This window comes from Melospiza melodia, chromosome 4 (assembly GCF_035770615.1).
Source record: "Melospiza melodia melodia isolate bMelMel2 chromosome 4, bMelMel2.pri, whole genome shotgun sequence".
NCBI classification, from domain to species: domain Eukaryota; kingdom Metazoa; phylum Chordata; class Aves; order Passeriformes; family Passerellidae; genus Melospiza; species Melospiza melodia.
The window spans coordinates 55662574-55688791 of record NC_086197.1 but is presented as its reverse complement, the minus strand read 5'-3'; the positions used below and the strand labels follow the sequence as shown (position 1 = coordinate 55688791).

The 26218-nt window shown below is 51.9% G+C and overlaps 2 protein-coding genes across 4 annotated transcripts; both read right to left on the bottom strand.

Moving 5' to 3' along the window:
* Positions 1-365: 365 nt before the first annotated feature.
* Positions 366-13161, bottom strand: SEPTIN3 (septin 3). 3 transcript variants are annotated; one of them, XM_063154647.1, is made up of 10 exons: positions 13141-13161; positions 6357-6548; positions 5976-6104; positions 5167-5248; positions 4649-4786; positions 4178-4295; positions 3639-3734; positions 2700-2796; positions 2185-2236; positions 366-974 (listed from the first exon to the last, which is right to left on the bottom strand). In XM_063154647.1, the coding sequence occupies exons 2-10, from the start codon at positions 6517-6519 to the stop codon at positions 839-841; spliced, it is 1011 nt and encodes a 336-aa protein (XP_063010717.1). In that variant the 5' UTR covers positions 6520-6548; positions 13141-13161; the 3' UTR covers positions 366-838. The 3 variants fall into 3 exon arrangements, with proteins under 3 accessions (XP_063010717.1, XP_063010718.1, XP_063010719.1); XM_063154648.1 differs by lacking the exon at positions 13141-13161 and adding an exon at positions 11557-11812 and having other exon boundaries at positions 2700-2799; XM_063154649.1 differs by lacking the exon at positions 13141-13161 and adding an exon at positions 11679-11808 and having other exon boundaries at positions 2700-2799.
* A 3586-nt stretch (positions 13162-16747) lies between these two features.
* Positions 16748-21109, bottom strand: SMIM45 (small integral membrane protein 45). The gene is made up of 3 exons (XM_063154645.1): positions 20737-21109; positions 18191-18263; positions 16748-17634 (listed from the first exon to the last, which is right to left on the bottom strand). The coding sequence occupies exon 3, from the start codon at positions 17630-17632 to the stop codon at positions 17426-17428; it is 207 nt and encodes a 68-aa protein (XP_063010715.1). The 5' UTR covers positions 17633-17634; positions 18191-18263; positions 20737-21109; the 3' UTR covers positions 16748-17425.
* Positions 21110-26218: the final 5109 nt, after the last annotated feature.

Genomic DNA, 26218 nt, shown 5'->3' with positions numbered 1-26218 from the left:
GACCCCAGCACAGCTTGGTCTGATCTGCACAGAGTCCAATGCCTGTGACACAAGCATGGCTTTTGACCTTCTTGCTGGGCAGGGCAAATGCACCCTCTGCAGCAGGAACACGTTCTTTCCCCCTGGGTTTTGCGTCTTTTGGAAAATATATCCATTTTCCCCAAGTACTTTGATGCTTCTCAAACAGATGCTACAGGCCAAGAACTAATTCTGTCTCCTCCCACCAGTCACTTGCTCTGAACCACAAAACAGTGCCAGTCTTCTCTCATCTACCCTGTTCCAAGCTGCCATTTCCCCTTGGGAAGCCACAGCAAGAAAAGGGGATTAATTGCCAGGCCACCATGCCCTCAGACCAACCAGCTGCCTTTACACCCATGGAAGATCCAAGAGAAATCTCTGCTGACATTTCTTGAAACATGCATGCATTGACTCCACCATCTCTCCCAGAGTCTCTCCTTGCCTTGTGTCCAAGTGATAAAAACAGGACTACAGCATGCCCCACACCTCCCCCCTCCAAAATCCACACCCCTAGAAATCCTTCCCCCCCCCACCACTATTTCCCCCAGACAAGATACACAGCTGAGACACAGGAAGGAGAGCAGGGAAGCTGGGGGACAGTGCACTGTGCACAAACAGACCAAGGATGGGAACGCTCTGGGAGGGCCGGGGGGATGCCCTGTCCCTATCTGGCACACAGGGAGGCACACGCACGCCGCACGCTCACACTCGCACCCTCTCACTCCCACGTGCTGCAGAGACAGGCCCGTGGCTGAGTCAGGGGTAGCAGGGGTGGGTTGTCTGGCCAGAGTCACCAGTGACCATGGAGGGGGAGGCTCTTTCACAGGTTACTTTCGTGGTTTTCCTCTGTCTCCACAGTCATGGGGGGCAGCCCTCCGTTGTCATTCAGCCGTTTGGCCCTGTAGGTCTCATAGTGGATGTTGTGGGTCACTTCTTTTAGGTCCTGAAGGTGGGTCCTGCAGGGGACAAAGTGGGTTGGGAAAGAGGATATGATAGCCAATATCAGAACAGTAAGTATTATTCTTCTGATGATAATTTTATTCCCCAAATAGATGGCAGATTTTTTCAGTCAGTCAGTTTAGCTAATTATTGTTACCCCTCTTTCTGCATGGATAGCATGGGTGTCATCATACACAACTGAGAGCTAGAGCATCAGCATTTGAGAACACACAGGCAGGATGCAGGACATGGGCTGAAGTTCCTGGCTGTGCTTGCCAGTGCTCTGCCCTTCTCTCACCCGTGCAACTGGCCCAGCCACTGGCCCTCCTGGTGTCAGAGCAGACTGGGGCTTATCTGAAGCAGTGGTGAGGCAAGGAAGCAACAGGAGGTGTATCAGGTTCACTGCAGATCATAAGCTGCAGAACACTGCTGTGAGCATCATCCCTGACCTCCACTCACAGCCTGGGGGCTTGGATTGTTACAGGCTTTGTGATGATCATTTGGGTAGGATGTTTTTACTGAAAGACTTTGGAAAAGCAGCTCTGCTGCAGAAGGTATTACAAAACAAAAAGAGGAAAGTAGGGTGATGTCAAAGCATTGTACCTGGCCAAATGTCTCAATTGCACCATACACACAAGTGGAATTAGCCACAGGGCTTTGATTTTGAACTGTGTTTCTCTTTTTATAGGGAAGAGAGGTCACCCTGAATCTACAGCTTTCCTGCAGAATTTGTGCTGAGGCAGCTTCATGAAACAGACTAGAAATAAGACAGGACAATGAAAGCTATTGAAATATGAAGATTTTCACTTCCAGCTCAGATGTTCCAGCACATCCTTCAACCTGGAAGGAAACACAGTCTAGGATGTGGTAATGACCTCTTTATTACTGACCTGTTTGTCAGCAGCAAATAAAAGTTTTTGCAACCAGAAGGGATTTTGTTTTAACTCCCTTAATGGGAGTTTTTGCAACCTTGAGAGGGGTAGTAGTATCCTGCTTTTTTCCAAGCATCCAGCTCATACATGAAAACTAGCACCTACCTGACACAGTGTCACTAAGAGAGGCACTAGAATATCTACCCCTTAACTCAATCCAACCCTATACCACATAAGCTTTCACTGCCTGAAATTTACTTTATTTCCCTTTTAGTAGGGGCTATTTAATTCTGACTGGATCTCAGGAAGACTCCCAGCTCGTCAAGAGCAAACTGGTGCGTGACCATGACCTTACCTGATGACAAAATCTCGAAGTAGGGCAAATTCACAGTGATTGAGGTTTTCCACTGAAAAGAAAGCAAGCAATTGTTAAATTTGATTTTTTCAACAGCCCCTTTGTGGACACAGAGTCACTTCCATGGGGACAGGTTCCAAGTGGGTAGAGCTTGCATACTTCAGAAAGGACAGACAGTTGTCTGAACGCCACACTGTCGAGCATTGGGGAGACACACTAAGAGCAGTCACACATGAATTTTCATTTGAAAACCAAGACAACCTCAGGAGCTTAGCTTCACACATCATGGTGTTCAGAGTGGCTCCAGCTTCTGCCAGGTGGTGACAGTGGCACCATATTGACCATGGCAGTTCCCTCCTGGCACAGGTATTTGAGAATTCCCCTTTTGGCTGGTTTCAAGCAGTTTGTCACAAATGGGATGGGAAGGTAGCCACAAGACATGCTATCTGGCCCCTTGTCTATTACTGTGATCTGCAGACAGTACTTTCAGCTCCCATAAGCAAGAGGTTTTTTACCTTCAATGATTCCCCAAGGTGTTTTCCTGCCCAGGACTCTTTTGCCATTCACTTGGTACTCCTTGTCACTGCCCACTACTGCAAAGGGCATGCTTTCCTGCTGGGGAGAGACACGTGGAAAGATCCATTGAACCCATTCCAGAGACCAGTACCACCATGGCTCCCCATCCACCTTTCCACCTCTCAGCTCAACAAACACAAGGCCTTCTCCAAGGGAAGAGATTCTCCAGAGCAAAACTTCACTGGCTGTCCTTTTCACCACTCAGTGCTATCCCTAGAATTCTGGACTCTTGCTTTCCAGGTGTTCTTGCACCCCAACAAGCTGTGTGGATAGCTTGGAGCAGTGCCAAGGGCTCCGGAGTTGGGGCAGAGCTTTTCTGCACCTATCTCCAGCATTTCTGAGGAGGGGGATGACCAGAGAAGTACCTTGGCATAACCAACAGGGGGTCTGTCAGCCCAGAGATGCTCATATGGATAGTTCAAGGTAAGTATTTCTTGACAGATTTGTAGTTCTTTACAATAGAAAGATGGGACTCAAATAATCCTTCCCCATAAGCCCCATGAACATTCATCAAGTTTAATGGCTGAAATATACCGAGGAAAGCCAGAAATGGAGTAAGTATACAGCTTTCCAGGGAAGTAGGACAGTAGGTGAAGCTATTGGGGACCCAGATATCTCTAAGCGCAGGGAGAAATTATCTGTTTCCAGAGCACAGAATGCAGGAGACTCTGCAATCCATTGGGTTGTGCAGCTGTTCACTGCTGCTTTACTCTGCTTTACATTACAGATATCCCTGCAAAGAGACTGCAATTACCACAGAAATGGAGATTAAAAAGCTGTTTATTTCTTATGTGTGAGGGCAATAATGCTGAAGTGCAGAACAAAATGTGGTGCCCTCCTCATCCACCCTTCCCCTCCCACAATAAAATGTTTCCTACCCTGATTTTGTCGTTCTCTGTTTTATCCTCCAAGTCCTCATCAAATTCTTTCTGGGGATAAAACTCGATCCCATTTACTTCTAGTTCCTTGCGCACCTAATCAGAAAGACATTTTGGAGCACAAAGCAGCACAAACCTGAAGGGAAGGCAGTTGGCAAGGCCAGGCAAACACATCTGGAACATCCTTCCAGGGGGCAGAAGCTGGAGGGATTGTCCCAAGGAAGTGCACAGTAAAGCGAGAACACAAGGCAGCAATGATGAGTCTGTTTCCCAACCTCAGTTACTTGTCTGGCTGTCCAGTTCCCATGACAGAACATATCACAAGACATCACAAGGATACACACATTTCTTCCTTCTCTAACAGATGCCCTCAGAGATATAAACAGCAGCATCTTTAGGACTTAACCCAGCAACCCAGCGCTGGACTCTGTGCACACTCTGGGGACTGCACTGCAATCCCAGGAAGAAGGATACCACTCATTTCTCCCACCTCCAAGCCAGGGCAGGGAAGAATCCTATCCAGAAGAGGAGATACTCACTCTTTGTTTGAATTCAGTCTTCTCCTCCAAGGTCATGGTGTCAGCCTTAGCAATAACTGGGATGATGTTCACTACCTTGCTGAGATGTTTCATGAACTCCAGGTCCAAAGGCCGCAAGCTGCAGCCCAAGAAGGAACAAGATGGAAGGGGTCACTTTTTACCCTCCAAGCCTTTCATCCTAATGACTGTCCAAGCACCAGGGCACAAGTGAACCCTCCCTTGTACATACCCTGCTTGCTGCCACCATGTTCTCATCTCCTTCTTCCCATCCATTCTGCCCTCTCCCAAAAACCACAGTGGCATTTCTCCTGCTCTTGTAAGCTTAGACCCTTTCAAGCCCCACAGCTCCCAAAGTTAGGCTAAACAGTGCCCAGTCCTGCTGGATCCATGTCTGAGGTGCAGCAGTGTAGGGTGTATATCTGCCACAGAGGTACCAAGGGCTGGAGGAAGGACAAGGGGCAGTGTACGTACGAGTGCCCTGTAGGGGAGATGAAGTAGAGGCAGCAGTGCACACGCGTGTCTGGAATTCGTTTCTTTCTTGCAATATTCACCTCCTCTTTCAAAAACTTTTCATATTGCTCGTTGATGTATTTCTCAATAGGCTCCCAGCTGTTAAAGTGGGAAAGAGAGATGAATAGACTGGTACAAATCTCCTCGCGTTCCTGCCCACAGTGTTCCCACCTCTGACAGCAGCAAAGCAGTCTCAGGCATTAAAAAAAAAAAAATCCACCTGAAGCATCTCACCATCAGCACAGATGATTAAGAGTTTCTGTAACTGGCCACAGAAATAAGCACTCACCATGTAATATGTGCATACCCCCAGTCACACACACAGACCCATGGTTTCACAGTTCCACAGCCCTATTATTAGTCCCCAAGTGCAATAGGTGCCCAGATGCTTTCAAGGGCCAAGCACATAACAGTCACTCATATATCATCTTAACTTCAGCCCTTTCTGGGACACAAGGCCTTGACCTTGTAAAACTCACCAGTTCTCATTGTTGATCTGGTCTCCAAATCCTGGTGTGTCAATCACTGTCAGCTTCATTTTGACACCACCTTCTTCAATGACTGGGGGAAAAATTGCAAACAATCATACTCCTCCCTGGGGACCTGCTCTGTCATGAAACATGTCTTTGTGTCCCACAAGGGAACAAGAGAGCTGTGTCCTCGTCCCTGCCCAGTAAGCATATCCAGACCAGCTTGTGTCATGCCTCAACAGTTGTGACCCTCATTTCCATGTCTGACCCCAAATTTTGGTAATATCTACACAAAAGCCACCTTACACCACTCTGTCACAAGAAAATGGATTTGTGCTCAGTCTGTGGCCCAAAGGTAGTACCTGCCCTAACACAACTTCTCCCCTCTAATGCATCATCCTGAATCTGAGATGATGCTCATTACCCTGCACCACCACAGGAGTTGTGCTGATGCTTTGTGAGGAGCTGTGCACTACCAGGCTTGGGATGGGACCCGACAATGCAACTTGTGTAGCTTATCAAATGTTACTGCAGGTGAACATGACTTACAGCAAGGCTTAATCCACAACTGCAGACTAATGTCTTAGGTGATGAAGTCTCTCTATTTGTCTACCCCTCACTTTTGGCTGTGGCATCAGGGGCTTTTCAGTTTAAGAAAAGCCTTTTCTGTCTCTGAGGCCATCTAAAACTGTCCTTTAGCTTCCTATGGAGAAAGAGCTGCCTAATACCAAAGAACTCTTTGCATAGACTGCTGGGATCTTCTGCAAGACTATGCTGAGGCATCAGTATTGCTTCCACCCCAGCAGCCTGGCTCTTACCGTGCCCAATGGCTTTGATCTCCACTGTCTTGGGGATCTTCTCCTCCCGGTTCCAGCCTGAAGATTTGCGGCTCACCTGGGATTTGAAGAGGGTGTTTACCAGCGTTGACTTTCCCAGTCCACTCTGACCTGAGGATTGCAGAGAGGAAGCTTGTGACATTTGCCACAGCATGGTGATGACAGCAGGCCCAAGGAACCCAGCCAGGCTGGCAGGGGAAAGGGCTGGAGGTCTCCTTGTCTTGTGCAGGCTCTGTTTTCCCTCAGAGCAACTTCTGCCTGCTCCCTCATGCCCTCCCAGCAGGGCTTGCTCTCCCACCTGGCCTCAGTCCCTGGGACAGTCCCTGGCCATGGTTCCCAGCTCCTCAGCTGGTCTCTGCCTACCTACAACCATGATGTTGAAGTCGAAACCTGTCTTCATGGTTTTCTTGCGCATCTGCTCAATGATGGTGTCGATACCGATGTAGCCCAGCAAGCTGGTGTTGATGCCCATGGGCTTCATTGGTACGACTGGTTTTTGTCGTGGCTCTGGCACCAGCTCAGACATGGCTGCTTCGTTTTTGCTGTCCACTGGTCCTACATGGGGACAAAGATTGAAAAATCATCATGGAGGTGTAACAACAGCCTCCTTGCTGACCTGTCACAGGGGCTGAGGGCAGCACTGAGCAGCCTTTTCAAGGGCTACTGAGGATAACTGAATGTCAAGATTTTAGTGGTAAGGCTCATCATGGAGAAACATCTACTTGAGTTTCCAGCACACTCTTCTGTGTCCCACTCCAGATGAGGAGGTGAAGGGGGTTTCACTGAGAATGTAGTGTATTGATGGCTCCCTTCAAACAGCAAGAGCAGGGGCAGCAAGGATGGCTGGGCTGATAATCAGGTGCTCAAAGTTCCAGGTGTGTCTCCTTATTTTTGTCTCCTGGTTCTCAACAGGATCATCAGTGTTTTGGCCCTCCAAGTTCACCATAAAATTTGTGATGGAACAGACTTAAAAAAATTATGTGTGAAGTCTTGGCATTGAAACAGAGTTTGTTTGGGATGTGCCATGAGGACTTGCATGCTTGGCCCTTGCCAGGGGTGGCCGCATTACTGGTTGTGGTGCACGGGCTGAATTCCTCAGAGGAAGACAGTGGTGGAAGTGAAAGCCTGGCCATAATCTCTGTGCTTGCCTCCCATCCATCAACCAATAGTTTTTGTCATACTCAAGAAACTAATCATCATGATCAGAAAATTAATTATCCTCATCTCTGCTTCCTCCATGTAAAACAATCGGGTGAAAAGAAAACCCTGAGGGCTTTCCAGCCTCCCTGACCCTTTTTTGGGTGATGGCACACATTGCTAGGGGCAGGCCTCACCCATTTATCTCTGTCTCATTAATGAGTAGCTCCCACCCGCTGGGAGGAAGCGGAGGTTGGGAGAGGACAGGGCATGGAAAAAAAGCTCTAATTGGTGGGGAAGGCAGGCGTGAGGGATGAATCTGGAAAGGAAGATGAAGGGGATAGGAATCAAATACCTTTCATATACAAGCCAGCTGCAAACTAGAGGTTCTCCCACTCTAATTACTTGACTCCCCCATGCTTTGTCTCATTAGAGGGTTATTTTTCCAGGATAGAGACAGAATGCATTTTTGCTTGGTAAGTACTTCATTTGTTTTGGATGCCACTTCAGTTCAAGTATCTCACACTAAATTATCCCCTTCCATCATGTTGGCAGAGGTTTTTTTCTCCACTTATCAGAATCCACTGGCAGCAGAAAAAAACATGAGCGGCTAGGCAGGCAACTGCCATTTGGTGGTGACACATGCCCCTCTTCACAAGGAAAATGACTCAGAAGTCACTGGACTGGTGAAAGTGATGGCACCAATCTGGGGTTCCTGTCACAGCTTAGTCAAGCCAGGCAGAGACAGACTGAGAAGAGGTCAGAGAGATTTTGTTCAAGGACAGGGTTAGGCTGGAGCAGGCTCCATGGCTGAATGGGGACCCTGCCTGGCACTCCCACATAAAAGCTCCAGTGCTGACACAAGGGCTGCTCTACACAGTGAAGATTTTACATTTTTATAAGCTGTAATATTCCACTGTCCCATGCTAAGGAAAGACACTGTGGAAGGGTCACCCTTGACAGGGGGAAGGGTGCCTCCACCCAGCTCCTTTTCACCGCTTGGGAAGTCTTTTATATTAAACTGGGAGAAGGAGTTTTCCCCTGTGTGAGATGATGGTAGCACAGCCACTCATGTACAGCACTGTGGGTAACATCTGAAGGCTCTTGTGCCACCTCTGTTCCACCTTGCTCACAGGAGAGGTCAGTGGCAGGATGGCAGGCCCTCCTGCTTTTCCCTACCGAGTGAAGGCATCCTGAACTATCATCAGCCTCTCCTGAAGCAGCGAGCAGCACCCTGGGGCAACCAGAGCACAAGATGGACCATTGGCTTGAGTCAGACTGGCAATTTGGAGCACCTCACGCTGCCAGGCAGCTGCTGGAGGAGGCAGCCTGCCACACCAAGTGCTTCTCAGCTGCAATCCTCTCTCACACCCATCACAACTAGTATGTGCCTTTTCTGCTGACGAAGCATCCCTTGAGGCTCCCTTTGTCTTTTTTCAGACTTATCAAAGCTGATGTGAGCCAGGAAAGCCCATCTCTCAGGTACAGCACAGGGGGCCAGGCCAGCCAGTTCTCCTGCACCCTACCCTTTACTCTCTCTCTGCCAGGCTGCCCACATCACCTACATCCTGTATCATGGTTGTGTGGCTGTGCTGTGTCCCTTTTGCTGCTGCAGCATTCTCCACATACACCCCACACAGCCCTGCTGGGCTCCTACCTAGCCCTAAGAGTGGGAGAAGAGAGAGAAACAGAACAATGAGGGAATTAGGGACAGGGGGCTGTGGCCCCAGTGAGGCACTTGGCTACTGGTAGAAATGGGGGTACTCCAAAGGTAGAAGGGAACAGGTCAAGATGGGAAGAAAGCCCAGCTGAGCAGCTGCATGGGATGGGTGCAGAACAGGGGCCATGTGGGCTGTGACCCTTTCATTGCCTGGGTGGTATCTTGTCCTCAGGGAATCTGATGCCTTCTCCTTTATTCCTTCAACCCTTGTTCTTAGACAGGGAAGTGGAAGGAGGGAATTTGCTGTCAGCTTCAAGGCTCACTAAGAGGTTCATAATTCATCCCTCAATCTCACCAAGGAAAGCCTTGCCCAGAGCCAGGAGATGTTGCTAACTGCTGTGGACATCATAATACAAGCTTCAGTGTTGGAGGCAGGAGCTTGCAGTGACTAGGGCAGATATTTCAGATTCAGGTTCTTGGGCAGCTATAGAAAACCCTGAGACCAGGAGAAAGCCACCTACTCTTCTCCTCTAGGTCACTTGCCTTCTTCTCTGTGTGGAGTTCCTTCCCATACAGCCTCAGGCAGGGAAGCCCCCATTTTGCAGAAATTTGCCCAGGGTTCATCTTTCTGCACATGACTTTTCACCTTTTGCCTCCCACGGATGAATTCAAGGAGCCAGCTGAGGAACAGCCTGCTGGGCTGTGCAAAACCAGGACCAGAGCTGTCCCTGAGACATGAAACATGCCTGCCTGCTCTCCTGGGAGTGGCTCTGTTTTATGTGCACTAAAGCTAATGGTTCTAGCCCCCTGAGCACACTGAGTGGCTGATCAAGGGGTGGCATTCCGTGTCCTGGGCTCATCCCGTAGCCCTTGCAGCTGTCCCCTGTAATGACTCAGTGAGAGGGCACTACAGTCAGTACAGCTGATAATGAATAGAGGGCTAGCCAAGGTTAACCACTTACATATGCTGTTTACAAGGCTCCCTTTTTCCCTGCTGCTTTGTTCTGTGTGCTAAGAGAAGCTCATTTAAGAGGGCTGTAGCTGGTGATGCCCCCCTGCTGCCCAAATCCGGTAGGAGGTGGCCCTGGGCTGGGCTGTTAGGGAATATTATCTGGCTCACAGGAGATGCTCCATGTGACTGGATCAAGGGATGGCACAGCTTTTGAGGCAGGGACAGGCAGAACCACAATGAGTGCCCAGAGAGGTCCCCATGGTCCCAGCTAGCTCCTGCTTCTGATACCCACTGATCCACCGCAGAACCTCCTCCTGGAAGGCCAGCATATGTGGCCAGCAGCAGACACCACCACTGATCTACCACCCTTCGTGCTCTGAGGTTCACAGGACCTGTGTGGGGACAGAGGTGGCCCTGCAGATCCCTTGGGGGCTCAGGTAGTGGGGACCAACATCTATTATGTCCTGATAACCCAGATACAGTCGCATCCCCTCCCCCTGCCTTCCCATCCTTTGTCTGGCAAGAGGGAGGGAGAGCTGCAAACAGTGCTCACCACAAACCAGCTTCCAGCAAGGAAAAGCTATTTAACCCCCACGTAACACATGGATGGCCTCGCTGCAGCTTTCCTCTGGTGCAGCACAAGGTTGTCCCTCTGCAGCTGGAGGCAGCGGTCCTCACTCACATCTCACCCCAGCCCCTTCCACCCATTTGGTTCTGGACGTCCTCCCTGTTCCATGTAGACAAGGAACAGGGAGGAGGAATGGGTTCAAAACCTGAAGGTGGCTGGCAGAAGCAGGCCCTCAAATGGTGATGCCAGGTTCCTAGGAAAGAAAGCAAGCAGCTGCTTCAGCAGTACAGCCTCCCTGGAGCTCATGGCCATCAGGACCTGCTCCTTGCTTTGCTTCAGTTCCGCAGAGGTGCTGCACTGAGCATCTCTCCACTGGAAAAATACCTTTCCCTCCTCAGTTCCTATGATGACCCCAGGGCATTTCTTTCAGCTGTGCAGTGCAATGGCTGAGCCCTGCCGGATGTACTGGCTGACCTCAGAGTATAGAACAGAACCATTCTCCTTACCAGATCTTTTTGCCTGGCTTGAAGATCACCCCAATCCTCTGGGCTGCTGCAGCCTTCCTGACAGCAGCCTTTCTTCCTCTCAGCACTCTGCAAAGGGCTTGGGCAAGAGCCCGGCTGCAGTGAAATCTAGGGCAGAGTGTGCTGAAGCCTCTCTGGAGATGCAGAAGCTGGAGGTGAAGGAGCTGGGCACAGCCCAGCCCAGCCACCACAGCCCCAGCCATGCCCTTGGTGCCGCTCTCCAGCCGTACAATCCTTGTCCCATGTCCCAGCTCACCCCCTGGGTGGCACAGCTGTATCACACGGCGAGAGGATGCTGAGCACCCCCGGACCATGGCAGCCACACCACCACAGCTGCCTGTGCCCCTGCCTGCAAGCCTGCTGGCTCCTGTGCAGATGCTCAGGGAGAGGCACAGCACATCCCCACTGCCTGTCACTGGCAAGGGACAAGCCAGGTGCCTGTGGCACTCCCCAGCTGGATTATCCCTTCCTTTCAAAGCAGTGCCTGGCACTACCTATTCCCCATCAGCACCACGACCAGCCCTGCTCCTTCTCCTTCATACAAGGAGAACAAACAGAGGAAAGACAAAGCCGAGACCGATTTCCCCCACTGCCCTCCGGGGTTATCCCTCCCCCATGCCCAGAGCTGGGCAGCGTGGGGGCACACAGAGGATGCCTGCGCAAAAAGCCCCAGCGGTGTCCCTCTGGCGTTGCCCAGCCCTGCCAAGCCCGGAGCATCCTACCTTTGAACATGAAGCTTCCTTTGTCTCCGACTCCTCTCCCAAGGGGGTGGGTCTCCCCCCACTTTTCTAGCCTGACGCTGATGAAGCAGCACGGTGGGCTACAAAGCTCCACTTGCTTTTACCTTTGTCTTTCTTCCCTGTGTCCTCTTCTCCCCCCTCTCTCCTTCCCTTCCTTCTCCAGTGGCTATTTCAGCAGAGCGGGGATGCTGGTGCTGCTCCTGCTGCCATCGTCATGTGACCTGAATATTAAACATCTCCGCAAAATCTCCCCCCGCGCACCCTCCCCCGGCTCCATCCCAGGCCCCCGGCAGCCTCCCTGACTTGCGGGGGGGGGCATGGCCTCGGGCACGGAGGGGCCGCTGCCGATGGGGCCCCCGTGTCCTGGAGGGGCCCTCACTGCACACCCACACCCCCCAGGCCTTTTCTTGCCCTTTTCCCTCCCAATTCCCCAGTCTTTTCAGCATCTCTGCTTGTTTAGGGAGGGGCATATTTAACCCTTCACAGCTTAGTTCCGGCGGGGCTGAGAAAAGGCGCTCTTTGCCCTAGGTATTTCGTAGGATCAGGGGATTGCAAAATCTCCTTCTGCTTTCCCAGAGGGAGGAAATTGAGAATATTTTGGTTCATCGAAAGCGATTTGCCCTTCAGCTTTGCTGTGAAGGTGAGAGAAACCTTTTCTCCTCCAGCACCGTGATTGCTGGCTGTCAGCCCAAGGCGCAGAGGCAGAGCCAGCGCTGCCCCCTCTGCGTGCGTGTGTGTGCAAACCTGTGTGTGCCTGTGTGCGGTGAGCAGGGACAGGTCCTCCCACTTGGACCATGTTGCGGTACACAGGTCACATCCCCCTGTGCTCTGGCAGGCACCTCCATGCGCCTCCTGTGGATGTGCCTGTGCCTGGAGAGCCGTGTGGCTGCCTCTGGCTGCTGGTATCTTTGGAGGGGGATGCCCTTTCCCTGCTTTGCATGTCCTCCTACATCTGTGAGCCCTGGCCCCGACAGGCCCTGTGTACCTGTCATGCTGTGCTGGGGCACCGATATCTGGGAATGCTGTGACCCTCCAGTCAGTGGGATGACAGGAGCACCACGTGTTCCTCCACCACAAATCAACCCCCCTGGGTGGGGGCCAGGCTGTGGGATGCCTGGCAGACTTGGCAAGGGTTTGGGGTTCCTCTTTTTGCAGTGCTCTGGGACAAAAAGAAAACTGCACCCACTTCAGGTTTTGGGAACATTTAGAATTGTCAGCAGTTACCCCGAGCTAGGCTGAGCAGTGGACAGACTGGCTTTGGACAGACAGACAGACAGACAGACAGACAGGCAGGCATTCCAGCACCCAGAAAATCTGACACAGTGACCATCGTGTTGGCTATCTTCCTGCTGGGTGCCAGGCTCACAAGCACACGGGCTGTCCCCGCACCAACTGCTGCCCACCCCTGATTCCTGCGTGGGTCAAGAGGAAATCACTCCAAAGGGGAGGAAGCCCCGTCCTCCCTCTCATCACCCTGAAGGGTCCTGCCCCATGCTGGGCTCATGTCATCGCCAAGGGACCGCTTGGTGCCTCCCTCCCTCCCTCTGCCCGTCAGCGGAGACCCACCGGAGCGTGGTGGGGCGTAGGACAGCCCCATCTTCGCCACCGAGGTGGCCTCGGTCCCGTCAGAACTGCGGTGTGGCTGGGGCCCCTCGGTCGCCACGGGCCGGGGCCGCGGGGGGATCGCGGTGACCGGGGCCGGGCCCCGCAGCCGCTCCCAGGGCAGCCCCCCGGGCCCGGCCGCCCGGCGCAGCGTGACCGAGAGGCAGCTCCGCTTCGTGGGGGCGGCCACGGCCAGGGGCCCGTCCCGCCGCCGTGAGGGGCCCGGGATGCGGCTGGGGCCGCTGGGGCTGCCGGGGGCGGACAGGCAGCTGCGAGGGAGGGCGATCTCCTCCTCCATGGTCGGCTGCGGGCTGGAAGCGGAGGTGCGAGGGCTGGGCCCAGGCCGTCCCTGCTGTCAGGGCTGTGGTGTCTCGGGGTGCAGAGCTCCCTGGGGCTGCTGTCACCCACATGCTTGAGCCCCCACCTCCAGCCCTGTCCGGCCAGCCCGCCTCCAGCCGGACAATGGGGCTCTTGTGGCCGGCATGGCTCGCTCCCACGCTGGGCGCCATGGCCACTCCTGCCCCTGCCCAGCACCTTCCTGACCTCCGCCTCCAGCAGCCCCACAGCGCGGGCAGCTCCACAACACGAACCCCCCGCCCTGCTCCCGTGGCAGGAGGTGCAGGAGTGATGCAGAGGTCAGATCAGGCCTGTGCTGTCTGCTTCCAAGGACACTGGGTGTGATTAAAAAAAAAATTAAAAATATTTGAATTTTTGAAATGTCTTCTTCTCTTAGTTTTTCCCCCTCAAATGGCATATTCCAGTGCAACAATTTATATCCCACTGCACAAGTTCAGTGGTCACTTTTTGGATGTTTGTCCAAGTTGTTGCTTCATTCTCTTACTCTGATTTTCTTTTGCTCCTTCATTATCATAATTATTATGAATGTTTCTTAATTTTGCCAGCTTTGTGGCATTTTCAGGGTCAAGAGGGATTCAGCTTGCTACTTTACACCTTCCTTACTGTAAGAGGCTTTGAAGGGCAACACAATAAACAAGGAGGAAAGGAGAAAGGTGTTTTGATGGGATGGGATGAGAATATGAATGGTTTGGTGGGCAAGGGGGAGCAAAAAAAAAGGAGAGACAGGCACCCACAGCACCTACAGTGTGGCAGGGACAATGATTGCATGATCTTGGGTGACCAAGGCTGAGGAAGTAGAAGAGGAACACCATCCAATGACCCACATCAAGTAATTCGGAATGCTGGTGGAAGGCAGAGCTCAGGACAGTGTGAGTTCTCTGCTTCTTTAAGGGCAAAGAGACAGAAAACATGAAAAAAACTAACCTGATACTGTGTAGTATTTCCAGCAATAAGTATCTTCTCCGATTCTTTATGCAGTTTAATTCAGTATCTGTGACTATTTCTTTCTCCCTGAGGCCTTTCTGGCTGCACAGATCCACAGAGGAAAAACAATCTCAGTTTTCAGGCAGCATTTGCTTTTAATTATTCCAGGATAGCCCGGCAGTGTAGCTGGCACAGGAGCCAGGTGGATGGAGACCTACCCTGTTGTAAAGGAAACCTCACTGCAGACTGCTCCTTGCTGCCTGCCCAGAGCTGGAGGGGGGCAGCTCCCAGGGGGAACAACAGGAAAACAAAGCATCAACCAAGCAGTTTGTCACACACTTCCACTGCGGAAGCCTTTGACACTGCTGACAAAATAGTCCTTCATAGCCATGGAAAATACCTGGCTTAATGCTGATTGTGTCAGGGCTAAACAGCACAAGAAGTAAGCCAGAGGAGATGAACAATTAGTTTTTCTCTAATCCAGCCCTCACCCAGTTGCTGTCTTCTTTTGCTCAGTTTCTGCATTGAGTCATGGGCAGTGGAGCTCAACACAATTACAGCAGCATGCAGAGGAGAACACAGAGCAGGGGAGAGCTCTGGGACCCCTGTGAGTGCAGGCTCCCCTTCCTCCAGTTTGACTTCTTCCTGACTGCTCCAAGCCCCTCAGCTCCAGCGGAGAGGTTTTTATGCTACCCCACAGCTCAGTTGTGTTTGTTTACAGAGCAATCCCACCCATCAGGGAGTTGAGGAGAGGAAGCAGGTTTCCAAGCTGGTGTTTGGAGATATGGCTGTGATGTGCCAGAGGGCAGGGAATGTGAGCCATGCAGCTGAGGGTGGCACATCATGCCATGCAACCCAGCCCCTTGTCATTTCCATTTACAGTCCCAAGTCATGAAAATGTATCTGTTTCAGACTACACCTGCTCTTTTGAGTCTTTGCTTGCCAGGGCAAGTACAACTTTGGGCACAGCAGTAATCCTATTCACTGCATTTCCCTGCTGAGTGAGACTCCCCCGTTAGGGTACTTGCATCACAGTCTCTGTCACTTGGCTGATCCAAAGGACTCTTGACTTGTCCTCTGTCTGAAACAGAGCCAGAAAGCTCCTGCCAATGTGCCTAGTTTTGGTGTAGAAAAGAATGGTAATGCAATTGCAGTCTGGCAGATGAAATGTCCCAGGAATACCCAGGACATTTGCAGGATGTCCTGATCCATTCCTTAGAACTAAAAATTAACTTGGATCCCCAGAGAATTACCAACTTTCAGGCTGCACCTGTGCTTTGAGCTTTTCCTTGCCAGGGCAAGTAAAACTTTGGTCACAGGGGTAATCCCACTCACTGCATTTCCCTGCATAAACCACTCACAGCAGCCCAGTGAACTCTCCTTCTTTCTTTGGGGATGGAGGAGAAAACTTCCTGCTCCCAGGTTCACAGGTGAGGCTGAGTGACACAAGCCAGGAGCTGTGGCAGATTTTCACAGCTGGCCTGAGGAGCCCTGCTGCTGAAAGGAGCCATTGGGGACTGGAGCACAGAGCCATAACAATGGAAGGACACTGGAGATGTGTTTGCCAATATCCTGGCTGGCCCAGGTGATGGCACAGGATGCACAGACATGTGCACATAGGATGGTGGCACCAGCTAACATACCTGGGAAATGCAGGAGAGGGGCACACAGGATCCCTCTGTGTCCAGAGCATTCACAGGTTGCACCATTGCACCTACATGCATGCAAAGGGTGGATGTTGGGGTGGGAGGAGAGGAGACACAACCTCCTGCCACAGGCTCCTTGCTCTCTCAGGCCTTCCTGTACACACTGGGCATTGCACTGGGCTGTTAGGGAGAGAGAGGATGGGGATATCCCTCTCAGCCCAGTGTCACAGCTTCATACAGCACTTCGATGGCTGGTCATCCCCATGACAGTGCAGGAAGCCTATAAACATGGGATTTTGTGCCAGACCCACATTATACGGCTTGGGTCCAGAAAGCAAGGGTGGTACAATGGGCCCATTTATCTGGCAGGCTCAATGTTCCTTCTCAGAGACATGCAGGGGGGAAAAGGGCTGAGGGATACTTCACAGCTCTCATTGGGAAACAGTTGAGAAAAAGAGCCTGTCCAAGGGCTCTGCAGTGCAGTGAACAAGTGCAAGTAGCTTCACAGACTATCCCATCTCCCTCCATGACAGAGGAGCAGGAGATCAGGCAGATCAGGAGTGGCTGATGTGGTAAGTCTGGCAGCACCCCTGCATGCAGAGCTGCAGAATGTTCTAGCTTGACACAGGACTTAAACCAACCTCTTTAATAAAGACCTTTAATTTCAGTGTGGTGCATCTGGAATGGATGTAGGGATGGATGTTCTCCATCTCCCAAACAGACACAGAAGGGGTGTGCATTTAGCAACGATAAAGACGTTCAGTCTCTGAGGCTCACTGAGCCCTAGGTCCCTCTGCACAGAGCTTCAGCAAGCTCACCTCTTAGCATCAAGAGTGGGTGCTGGGAAGAGCTCAGCTGAAGCAACTATTTGTATGGAAACCCCATTTATTTTTCCCAAAAACCCCCTTGGACTTAGACAGACTGTGTTAGATTTAACCTAGGGAACGGGAGTACAAGGTTCTGTATCCCTTTGCAAAACCTGGTACCTTTCCTACTGAAGATCCTGTCAAGGCGCCAGGCAGCTCAAACTCAAGTGATTAACAAGGGGTATTTCATTTGAGTGGTTAGTCAGTCTTGGCCACAGGAAGGAGCAAAGTCCTTGGCTGGCTGAAGAGCTGTGAGCACATGGGAAGCCCAGCCAAACAAATCTTGACTAAGAAGCAAAGGGGCAGAATGGTGAGTGAGGAGTACGAGACCCAGATCAGCAGAGAGCAAAGTGAAGACCAGCCCCACTTTTACCAGGGCAGGACTGCCATCCCTAGTGAGGCTTGTGGTCTGCTGCCCACCCAGGAGAGATTCCTCTGGCTGCAATGGGCAGCTTGTCAGACCTCAGGCACCCCAAAGGCCAGGTTGTCCCGAATCATCAGCGTCTTCCGAAGGTCTCGCTCCATGATTGGCCTCTGTGTTCGCCACTTATGGGCTTCCTGGAGTCCTGGTTCAAAGTAGTAAATGCAAGCTCCAAAGCCCACCAGGATGAGAATGGAGATCATCAGATACACGGGCACAAACCAATCCAAGAAGTGGGGCATGGCTGCCAGAGAAAAGGAGAGAAAGCTCATGCAGTGGGAGCACCTAAAACACACCTTCACCACCAAAAACCACCTCCTCCACCAAGACTGATCATAAGACATCTGCCTCATCAGCAGTGCCCAGTCCCTCCTCACAGCCCTGCTGCACCTGGCTTATGCTTGGTTGCACATGAAGACACCTCATCCACTGGGAGAGGTCAATGCTTTTGGGGTCATTGCTGGGAGCCCTCCACAGAGTGTCAATCCCACTCCCTCCCCACAGAGAGGGTTGAGCTTGCTTGCCCCCAGCCCGGCTGCCAGTGATTAAAAGTAGGCGGTGGGTAAATACAGCTGCTTCTCACCTCTTGCTTGAGGGAAAAAATCTGCTTCCCCTGACACCCCATCACCCTTTTGAGTTCCCAGTCTGAGCTGGTCTGGCTCAGGATTAAGCCCTCCCTTACTGCACCTCTATTTCAGGTCCTGCTTTGCCAGGGCTCAGGGTCCTTGGTTCAGCACCAGTCTGTGAGCAGGCCTGAGATCCCTCCAGCACATCAGCCACTGTGCAGTGGGGGCACTCACCGAGAGCAGCCGATCTGCCTTGCCAAGAGCCCGTGGCCAGCCGGGTGCGAGGTGTGTCCGGAGCAGCGTTGCCCTGGGGAGCACAAAACAACACCACACTGTGTGATTGCTGCTGGGCCAGCACTGAACATGGGAGAGCAGGAAGGAGCAATCATCTCCTTGTCCAGAGGTCAGGTCTGAATGTTTCTGGAGGGGTGAACAAACAGGGTCTCAGCCCCATAACCTGCTGGTGCCCTGGCACATTCTCTGCCCACCATTACAGCCCTGCTGATGCCATGCTTAGGGCAAGCACCCTAACTTAGGGCCATTTAAATCTGTAATGGCATCATATTTGATCCCATCCCTTATCCCCATCCTTTGGGAGGGAGACAGCCACCCACATTGCAACCTGCAAAAGTACTCAGCTTGTTCAGCTCTGCTGCTTGCTCTGCACCAAAATGACAGGCAAGGTGCGGATCATACAGGGACAGAAAAGGGGATCAAAAAGCATCCCACACAAAAAGCACAGCTACAACTTCACCAGGAACCAGATCTTCTGGGTTTTCACTGCGAATGTGTTGCTTGTTAAAGGCTTTGGTGGATTAAACCTGGCACCCTCACGCTTGGGAGAGCACAGTGATGCCAGACTCAGGCACAAAAATGCAGTTCTGAAAGGGGGCTTTCTGTAACCCTCACCCCTTGGTGGGAATGATTAAATGCCCATTGACTTCTGTGGGGACACACTGAAGTGCACCCACATCAAACTCCTGGTTTTCCAGACAGATGAAAGCTGTCATGTCTGACCATGGCCCAAGTCATCCCTCTGCAGTAACAAACTATCCCCCTATCCCCAAATTCTTTGCACAGGGCTGCTTAAAAGGAGGCTGGAGAGAACTCTGAGCATTTCCATCCTCTTCCCTGCTCCTGGCCTATAAGGTTGGTGCCTTTTTTCACACCAGGGGCTGGGCTTTTTTTTTTTTTTTTTTTTTTTTTTTTTTTTTTTAATAACACAGCCATCAGTTGTTTCCAATGTGCCCAGCAGCATTTATCTTCTGGACACCTCTTGTCCCAGGAGGACCTGTAACAGTAACTTTTTTGTCAAAGGGTAAAATCTGAAACAAGCTGCAGTTCTTATTACCACAAAAAGAAACTGCAGAAAATGCCTGATTTCCTCCCACTTATTGGCATGGATCTGATCTGGGCACTGCTGCTGCCTCTTCATGGCTGCCTGTGCCTTCCTAAGGTGAACAACTGCTGAGGAAAGCTCCCACCATAACTTCCAACAACATCACAGAGGGGTTGTGAGGAGCTAAGGGGCCTCCCTTAAAGCACCTAAGGGGACCATGTAAGGAATTAGGCACAAACTCCTTCCACAAACCCCTCCCCTCAGCAGCTGAGACTGAACTCTGGGCCAGAAACCCCTCAGCACAGCTTTCTTACACGCTCTGCAAAAGTAGCTCATTTGCACCCCCTGCACCCCCCAGTTGCATCTGCAGACATCCTGGAGATCTCAGGCTGCTGCTGCATCCCCCTTTTTCAGGTGTCTCAGCAGCTGCTATCTGTCCCTGGCTGGCAACAGCAATGGGCAGGATTAGGGACACTGTGAAGGTGAGTTCAGCTTGGATCTCCTGGGCTGATGGGAGGAAAGCCAATAACCTCATTCGCTTCCCTGATCATCCACTTTCCAAATGTGTGAGTGAAGCTGCCATCCAAAAAAGCACTGCAATAAAAAGCAGCCCTACACACTTCCCAATTCATCCTTCCTCCATCACTAGTAGAGCCAGCATTTCCTAGCTCCTCGCCAGCCACCTATTCTTCATCCTACTTGCTATGCAGCCCTGTCCTGCTGTGTCCTCACGCTGCTCACCATCCCCACCCCCTCAATGAAGGGTCCTCATCATGGCCATGCCAAGTGCTGGATGAGGTGTCAGAGCCGGCTTTTGTCAGGCAGGTGAGCAGATTTTGGCTGCAAATACTGAAAAGAGGGAGTTTCATTTAAAGATGTCAGCTTTCCGGAGCAGTTCTGCGGATATTAAATGTGCCTTAACCTTGCCAGAGCACTTGATCTTCAGCACCTCATTTTGCAGTGGGACATCCATGTTCCCCCAAAGACACAAAAGAGTCCTTGGTCCTCCATCCAAAACCATGTCTTATATAGACAAGCTGTCTGACCCTTTTAAACCTGCGCTACACCTCACTCCCGCTTCTTGCCTTCAATGTCACCCGTGGATCCCCTATGCCGCCTCCCACCGCCCCCGAGGTGCTGTGGGCACACTGTGACAGGAGCCCCGGGGGCCACGTTGTTGGTGGCAGGGCACAAAGTGCCTGGGGGAGGCTGGGAGCAACCCGCAGGAGAATTTGGGTACAGAACCCTCCCGTGGGCATGGCTGGGAGCGCAACTCATTTTGCAGCATTACAAGCCGTGGGCTCACCTCGACCGCAGGAGATTCCCCCAGACCTGGCACCCCGGGGCACAGCTGCCGATGGCTGGGACCCAGACATGACCTCGCTGCCACGCACCGCATCCCCAGCACGCACCGCTCCGTGCCCTGACACCTGTCACCTACCTTCCTCCACGGGTGCAGGGCGGCGGGATGGGACTGCTCCCTCCGGCATCTGCCGGGTGCCAGCCGGGATGAGTCAGGCTCCTTTCCCGGCCAGGCAGTGCCAGGGAAAAGGCACCCCGCGCCGGGAGAGCTGGGCGACAGCGGGAGGCGACAGGCGCGGCTGGGCGGGAGGCAGGCAGGGAGGGAGGGATGGCGGGAGCAGCCGCGGCGGGCGGGGGAAGGACAGGCAGCCAGCAGCGTGGCCTCATTGCCCAGCGGGACTCCCGGGGGCTTCCCCCACCGCCTCCCCGGCGGTGTCAGCCCCGCTCCAGCCTCCCCGGGGCACCCCCCAAGCACGCAAGAACGGCTGCGGCGGGCTGCATCCCGGCGCGGGGAGGGGGGAGCGTTTTAGCAGAGGTCGCTATGGCAACGAGCATCCCCAGCTCCCCCGCACATGGTACCCGGGTCAGAGCCACGAGGGAGCTGCCCGCGGGATGCTCTCCCTCCTCCCGCATCATCCGCAGCCCGGCTGCAGCCCCGGAGGAGGAGGAATGCTGGGGCACACGTGTGTGAGCTAGAGCTGATGGAGATGGACAGAGTGCTCAGGCTCCACAGATTTACCAGCGTGTGCAGCCCAAGGACTGGGGACTGGTGGTTTTTCATTAGTGGATGGGAGGCAGAGAGAGAGAGGGAGGTTAGAGGCAAATGGGGGTTAGTACTCCCTTCAGGGCTTTTATGTAAAATTAAACCAATCAACACTTTGACCAAAAGAATCTTCCATCAGGAAACAGAAAAACAATGCTGTCTGAAGTACTGTTCTTGCTTTCAGTGAAATACCGTTTTCCTGAATCCATACCTAGTTCTGTCATTGCTGCTGCTGACAAGAGATGTTTTGTTAAAACATTTTCAGCTTTTCAGCAGCACAAAAATAGGAACATGCAAATGGGTTTGGTTTTTTCATATTGAGGTAATTTTGTTGTTTGGTTTGTTTTTTGTTTACAAAGAGATTTTTTCACCATGACCCAGAAATTGTTTAACACAAAAGAGTTTTAGCAAAATCAATCAAACAACTGGCTGCAGCCCGAAGAACTGCCTGCTCTCCTGCCTGTGCTGTCCAGCTCCACCCACTTAGTTTTTGACACTTACAGTCCTGCAGATGTGCCACAGTGGGTTACTGTAAAGGTTTTCAGGATTAATAGTACCCACTGAAATGTATGAGGCCCGAATTTGTGTCTGCTACACTCCAGGAGCTGTGAGATTTGAGGTCTCAGTTTCCAGTAGGTTGTGTTTCAGGCACAAAGGAGTCCATCCTCTCTCCAAGCCAAGCTGTGGATGGTGACAGAGCCCATGCACACCTGCCAGCTCCAAGGGTAATGCATGACAAGGTTCTGTCACCTGGTCTGTGCCAGGGTTTCATCCACCAGTGCAGAGACAAGGCTGTGAGGGAGCCGTGGGAGCTGACTGGTATGCTCTGTGATTTCCTCTTCATCCTCTTTACGTCCTCCTGAGCCTCACTTCTTCTTGATGTAACTGCCAGGCCAGGTATATTCATGCCACAACGTGTGAGGTCCTCCCATTTTCCCTGGCCAACTGTCCCGAGTCTCTGCTCTAGGTCACCTCAGAGGCACATCAGAGCCAGTGTGTATCTGCCAGTCTTCAACTCATTCCCAGATTTAAGCTCAGGCTTGATGCCAGCATGCTGCTCATGCAGCCAAAACCCCAGAACAGCAATAGTTTTGACTCACGAGGTCATTTTTTCCTCTGGCTCACTTCCCTGCCACGCAAACACTGGGAGGATGTGACAAGGAATGGTGATCACGTCATTCTGCAGCCACCACCACAGCAGTGGGCAAGGTAACAATGTGGCAGCCTCTCTTGCTTCAAGCAGGAATCCCCCCAGATGAGTCTGACCCTTGGACACAGCAAGAAAAAACCACAGGGCTTTGTGCTGCTGGAGCTGGGACACGCTTGAAGACCCCGTGCCTCTGATGCAGCTGCTTGCTGCCTGTGACTGGGCTCTCAGGTGCTGTCACAGCCTTTGGTTTCCAACAAGAGCTAAAGCTGCAAGACAGCTCCAGGCATTGATGTGCCAGTGCAGCTCAATCTGCATGGAAACACTTCAGCTGCAGTTCAGCTTCCACCTCAGAGGAGGCTGCTCTGTGCCACTCAGGCCTTCCAGGCATAAGCTTGTGCATATCATTCTGCTTGCTGCCTTGGGGCCTTCCAGCCCCCTTCACCTGGCTAGCAGGAAGCCTCTGAGTGTCTGTGCACACACTGAGCCCCTCAAAGCCATTCATCCCAGGACACCTGCCTATCACCAAGCCTCTGACTCCCTCCATGTCTCTGGGCAACCACAAATTCACCTGTGGGATAAAGGTAACATGGGGTCAGGTTTGATGTGAGAGGGCCACCCTGCCAGAGCAGAAATCATGAAACCCTTCTCAAAACCAAGACAAAAACCTTGGCTAGAAAAAAAGGAGATGGTCAGGCAACCTCAGGCACGTGCTTCCTGCTTGTAGCACATCCATAAATCACAGCACAAACAATGTACTGAGCTCAACTTAATCCCAGGCCAGGTTAAGTGTTATTGCAGTCTTTCTTAACAAGTTTTTCCACTGTTCTTTAGTGTCTTTTATCCCTTTATCAGCATCTTCTGAGATGACCAGACCCAGGTCGATGCCAGTCTTTAGAGCAACACCCACCTCCCAGTATTGCTCTCCCAATGTGGGTAGAAGCATGGGAGAAGATGGAGTTTATCAATCTTGCCCTCCCCAAGGTCTGCAGAGGACAAAACTTCAGCAAGGGTCACAGAAATGCTTCCCTGCTCAGCTGCAGGAGGTGAGGGAGCTGCTGCAGGATGCAGAAGGCACACAGGATGCATGGCAGGGCATCAGTTGGGGATACTCTGGTGGGAAAGCAGACTAACCCAACTTCTGGATGCTCCTTCAACTGGGTGCAACGTCAAAAAAAACCCCAACCCATTACAGAAGCTTTGCTGAGCTGATCAAAAATGAAGGAAATGTGTATAGTGAGTTAAATTAAAGAGCAGAACAAAAAAAGCTGACTTACTTTGGGTCTAAATATAGCTGTGAAGAGCCTTTGCCAAAGGAAGCAGAAGTTGCCAGCAACATATGTGAAAATGTCATTAATTTCTCTAATAATCTGCACTTGCTGCAAATGATATAATTTTTGTCTATTAGTGAGAGAACAAGTGCAATCAAATACACACGAGCTCTATTTTGCAGGCTTCCCAGGAGGGACAGTGAGAAGTCAGCCTGGAGCCAGTAATGCATGAGAGGGTGACATCTCATGGAGCTCCTCCTGAATGGGCTGTCAGGAGCTGGGAGCTGTCACTGAGACAGCTGGGACCATGCTGGGGTCAGTGCTCCTCTCTAGACCATCTCCAAAGCCTGCCTCCTTTGCTCCTCTGGCTGCTCAGAGAGAGCCAAGGGAGAAATCAGAGAGAAAATATCTCAAGATGCAGCCACTGCATGAATCATACAGCAAATTGGCCATGGATGCGTGAGGACGAGGTGTGCTTTTTAACATTTTTTGTACTGGCTGGTGCAGTCCTGCTGCAGGAGCAGCTGCCCCCTTCCAAGGGAGCACTCATGATGGCCAGGCTAAGTCTTGCTGATGTTAATTGTGTTTTTTGGGCAGCGTCAGAACATCTTCATGTTGACTGCAATACACTTCTACCCATTTGTGGAATGGTTTGTGCTACCAGAGCAATGTACAATGGCCCACTGAGTAAAATCAGGAGCCCTCTCCTTCCATATCATGCCCTGCTCTTGTCCCTTCTGCTTATACTCTGGGCCAGTGTACTGACACCCATCTGTGCTCTCCTGCACCACTCAGAAGCAAAGATCAACTCATTACTCCCACTTTGCAACTGGAAATGGGGCAGCAAGAGGTGAAACAACCTGACACAATTACTCAGGGACATGCAAAATACACCCTGGTTTCCAACACCAACCATATCTCATCCCTCTCCCCTCTTCTCCTTGCCAACTTACAGATCTTAGGCAAGAGCTGCAGGCACAGTGCCTGACCAGTCTCCACTTCCTTACCATGTCCTCTACCACAAAAAATAATTTTCTAACTGTGGGTGAGTGGTAGCTTATCTGGATCTGCTGAATATCAACAGACACCAGCATGGTGAGAAGACGGAAGCCTGCAGCAGCAGGGCACAGCAAGCATGTCCCTGACCAGACCCTAAAGCCACCCAGGTCCTTCTGTGGGGCCAGAGAATAGGTAACGGGGCAGAAAGACAACAAACGCCTTTGAGGTGGGTGCCAGAGCTTTTACCATATTTCCACACCTTCAGCAGCCCAAAAGGAACATTGTTCTATTTGCTCCCTACATCCCCCCAGCCTGGGAGCTGGCTCTTGTTATTTATTTCATCTGCTTGTCTCCCATCTTTAGGACACGTCTGCCCTGAATTCATCGTCCCTTCCCCCCACTAAACTCAAAAACAGCCAGAAATATCTTGTAATCTCTTCTGCTTCACCTGTAATTTGTCTCATGCTGGCAATGAGGGAAACCGTCTGCCTTTGTCAAGATCAAAAACGCCACAGTGGCCATGTGATGTCAGCTTTCTTTAACCCTGTCTCGCTCCCCTTTGCCTCCCCTCTCCAGACTGTGGCAGAGTGGCAGATGTGTTTTCATTCTCCTGCAGGCTTCTTTCTCCCCTGGCACATCTCCTGCCTTTTGGAGGTATCCTGGTTGAAAGGGCAGGGGGAGCCAGCACCAGCAGGCAGCAGAATGGGTTCGGGACCCCCTTCCACACCAAGGTGGAGCCAAACCCAGGGCTGAGGCAAAGATCAGGAGATGCAGCAAGGTGGAACCCAGGCCACTGAGGTACACTAGACTCTGAGGTTTTGCATAACTGCATGTCATCCTTCTACTTTGACCTCAGAATGAGAAAAACTGAGTCTATCTCCGTTACTGCAGTGCTTCTGCCCAGGCCCCCTCCTGCCTGTATCACAGACAGGGGAGCACTGGGCTGGGGAGAGGCTGACCAGACTGGGGGGTGATGGGGAAGGCACCCAGGAAGGGGCAGGATGGAGGTCAAGCCTGCTGGAGCTGCTGCAAAACCTCACACAGAATAATTCATTGTGCAAAGCCAGTTGCTACTGCCACACAGTGTTAGGGAAATTCCCTTCCCTAGCTATGTTATCAAGCAGTCTTTACGGTATGGAAGTGTATTAACTATGTTAACATTTTTCCCTCATACTTGCTACTGGTGAAGCCACAGCTCAAATCTTGTGTTGTTTTGGGGCCCTCACTACAAGAAAGACATTGGGGTGCTGGAGCATGTCCAGAGAAGGGCAGAGAAGGAGCTGATGAAGTGTACAGAGCACAAGTGTTATGAGGAGCAGCTGAGGGAGCTGGGGTTGTTCAGCCTGGAAGAAACGAGGCTCAGGGGAAGCCTTATTGCCCTCTACAGCTCCCTGAAGGGAGGCTGTAGCCAGGTGGGGGTTGGTCTCTGTTCCCAGGTAAC

What these genes read in the sequence shown, in the direction of transcription:
- SMIM45 (XM_063154645.1), bottom strand. Translation starts at nt 17,632, where the DNA reads ATGCCCCACTTCTTGGATTGGTTTGTGCCCGTGTATCTGATGATCTCC.
- SEPTIN3 (XM_063154648.1), bottom strand. An exon ending in ATCTCCCCTACAGGGCACTC is followed by an intron (nt 4,296 to 4,648) that starts GTACGTACACTG and finishes CTTGGGCTGCAG; the next exon opens with CTTGCGGCCTTTGGACCTGG. An exon ending in AGACTGAATTCAAACAAAGA is followed by an intron (nt 3,735 to 4,177) that starts GTGAGTATCTCC and finishes CTTTCTGATTAG; the next exon opens with GTGCGCAAGGAACTAGAAGT.